Source organism: Lolium perenne, chromosome 4 (genome assembly GCF_019359855.2).
Source record: "Lolium perenne isolate Kyuss_39 chromosome 4, Kyuss_2.0, whole genome shotgun sequence".
Lineage (NCBI taxonomy): Eukaryota > Viridiplantae > Streptophyta > Magnoliopsida > Poales > Poaceae > Lolium > Lolium perenne.
Window position 1 is genome coordinate 277,213,117 of NC_067247.2, and position 2,265 is coordinate 277,215,381.

Sequence of the window (2,265 nt, forward strand, 5' to 3'; positions counted from 1 at the left end):
GTCCAGTCCAAGTGCGCCAAGAAGTCGATGACGGGCAGCGGGAGCAACACCATGAGGCTCGCTCGCCGTCTCATCATCAGCAAGAAGGGACTTGCGATCGCTGAGCCCGGAGACGAAGTAGAGGAGGAAGCTCTGGAGGAGTATGCAACCGTGTTTGACACCCCTCTCAACAATGACAAGATTGAGGCACTATCGACCCTGGCCAAGGCGGGGCACGCCTAGAAGAGCCGCCACTCCGGACGTGTGGCTTAGGCCTACTTCCTCGGATATGTCGACCCAGTTTCCATGATTAGCTACAACATCTTAGTCAGGAACGTTCGTGGCCTAAATAGTCCGGCACGACCCACTGTCATCCGAGGAGTAGTTCAATTGTATCGCCCTGTTGTAGTTTGCTTTCAAGAATCAAAAGTTGCTATTGTTGATCAAGCTCTTGTTAGAGAATGTTGTGGGCCATCGTTCACGGTGTTTTGGTACTTGCCGGTGGTCGGTACAAGAGGTGGTATACTCCTTGCTTGGAACCCTGAGGCAATTGATGTAGGGCAGCCGACGATCTCTCCAACCTTCCTAGCTGCAAGCTGCTGTTGGAGAACCTCAGAGGTGCGATTCAACCTGGCTGTGGTATATGGGCCTCAAATGGTCCCTGAGAAATTGCAGTTCCTTGAGGATCTAAAACCTCATTGCCCGACGGACAACCCCTCATTGGTGTTGGGGGATTTCAACCTGATCCTACAAGCGTTAGATAAGAGCACAAACAACTACAACAGAAGAACCATGGCTGCGTTTAGAAGTCGAGCTGGAAGATCTATATTTCCATGGTCATCGATATACTTGGTCCAATGAGCAAGCCGATGCAAACAAGGTAAAGCTTGACAGGTTACTGATGAATGAAAGATGGAGCAATGAGCACCCAAACTGCACCCTACAAGCCCTATCTTCAGACCTATCCGATCATTGTACGTTGCTGCTTTTGACGGACGCCATGTGCAACCCTCCACGACACTTTCGGTTCGAAAACTATTGGCCGGGTTTCGAGGACTTCCAGGACACCGTGGCAGGCTCCTGGGCTCGGCCGACGCTGTGTCATGACCCTTTCCTTATCCTGCACTGCAAGCTCACAAGGCTCACTCGAGACCTGACCAAATGGAGCAGCAAAACAATAGGTGACCTCAAGATAAGAGGAGCGGTGACTAGTGAACTCATTGGATGTTTGGACAGAGCAATGGACATCAGATTGTTGACAGCACAGGAAAGGCAATTCAGAAACATGCTCAAGCTAAATTTGCTCGGTATCGCTGCTCTACAGCACTCCCATTGGCGGCAGAGAGCACGACTGGCCTGGCTCAAGGACGGCGATGCGAACACAAGTTTCTTCCACTCAAAAGCCTCTGCAAGAAGGAGAAAAAAGATGATCCTTTCCCTTATGCAAGATGAGCAGATCCTTACGAGCCAGGAAGGCAAGCTTGAACTCATACACAATTTCTTCATGGATCTCATTGGCACACACCGACAAAGACATCACTCCCTGCGGCTACATGAGCTCGGCATCATCCCTTCCGATCAACATGATCTTGAAGCTGATTTCACAGAAACCGAAGTCAAAGTGGCCATACATGAAGTCAAAGTGGCCATACATGAAATCAACGGGGACAAGGCCCCCGGCCTAGATGGTTTTACTGGACGATTCTTCCAAAACTGCTGGAACACAGTCAAACCGAAGATGCTTGCAGCTGTCCAGGCTTTCGTACACCTGCAGACCGCCGAGTTGTGAGGAAAACACCGGCTCTCCTGCTTAAGTTCAATATCGAAAAGGCTTTCGACACCGTCTCGTGGGATTTCCTGTTAGATGTTTTGGAGGCCAAGGGGTTCGGACAGAAGTGGAGAAATTGGATCTCAGCCATCCTGGCCACGGCCTCCACACACGTCGTCGTCAATGGCGAGCTCACCGACAAGATTTGGCATAGACGTGGGCTGCGGCAGGGGATCCCCTTCCCCTCTGTTGTTTGTCCTCGTCATGGACGTGCTACCGGCGTTGCTCGATGCCGCAGACAGAGAAGGGGTCCCGAGGCCAATCGGACCACATCTTCCTCGCTTCCGAGCCTCCCTATATGTAGATGACGTGATCATGTTCATAAATCCCTCCCAAGACGAAGTAGCCGCGACACGCCGTATACTGGACGCTTTTGGGGAGGCCAGCGGCTTAAAAACCAACTTCGCCAAAAGCACCATCTCCTCAATTCGATGCCAAGATACCCCTCTGCAGCCCCT

The 2,265-nt window shown here is 51.5% G+C and overlaps 1 protein-coding gene across 1 annotated transcript; it reads left to right on the forward strand.

Annotated features, from left to right (window-relative positions):
- The first annotated feature begins 979 nt into the window (after positions 1-979).
- On the forward strand, positions 980-1,768 carry LOC139830164 (uncharacterized). The gene has a single exon (XM_071818165.1). It carries the CDS (start codon positions 980-982, stop codon positions 1,766-1,768), a length of 789 nt encoding a protein of 262 aa, XP_071674266.1.
- Positions 1,769-2,265: the final 497 nt, after the last annotated feature.

Excerpts from the sequence above, each read along its gene's own strand:
- LOC139830164 (XM_071818165.1), top strand. The coding sequence starts at position 980 with ATGTGCAACCCTCCACGACACTTTCGGTTCGAAAACTATTGGCCGGGT.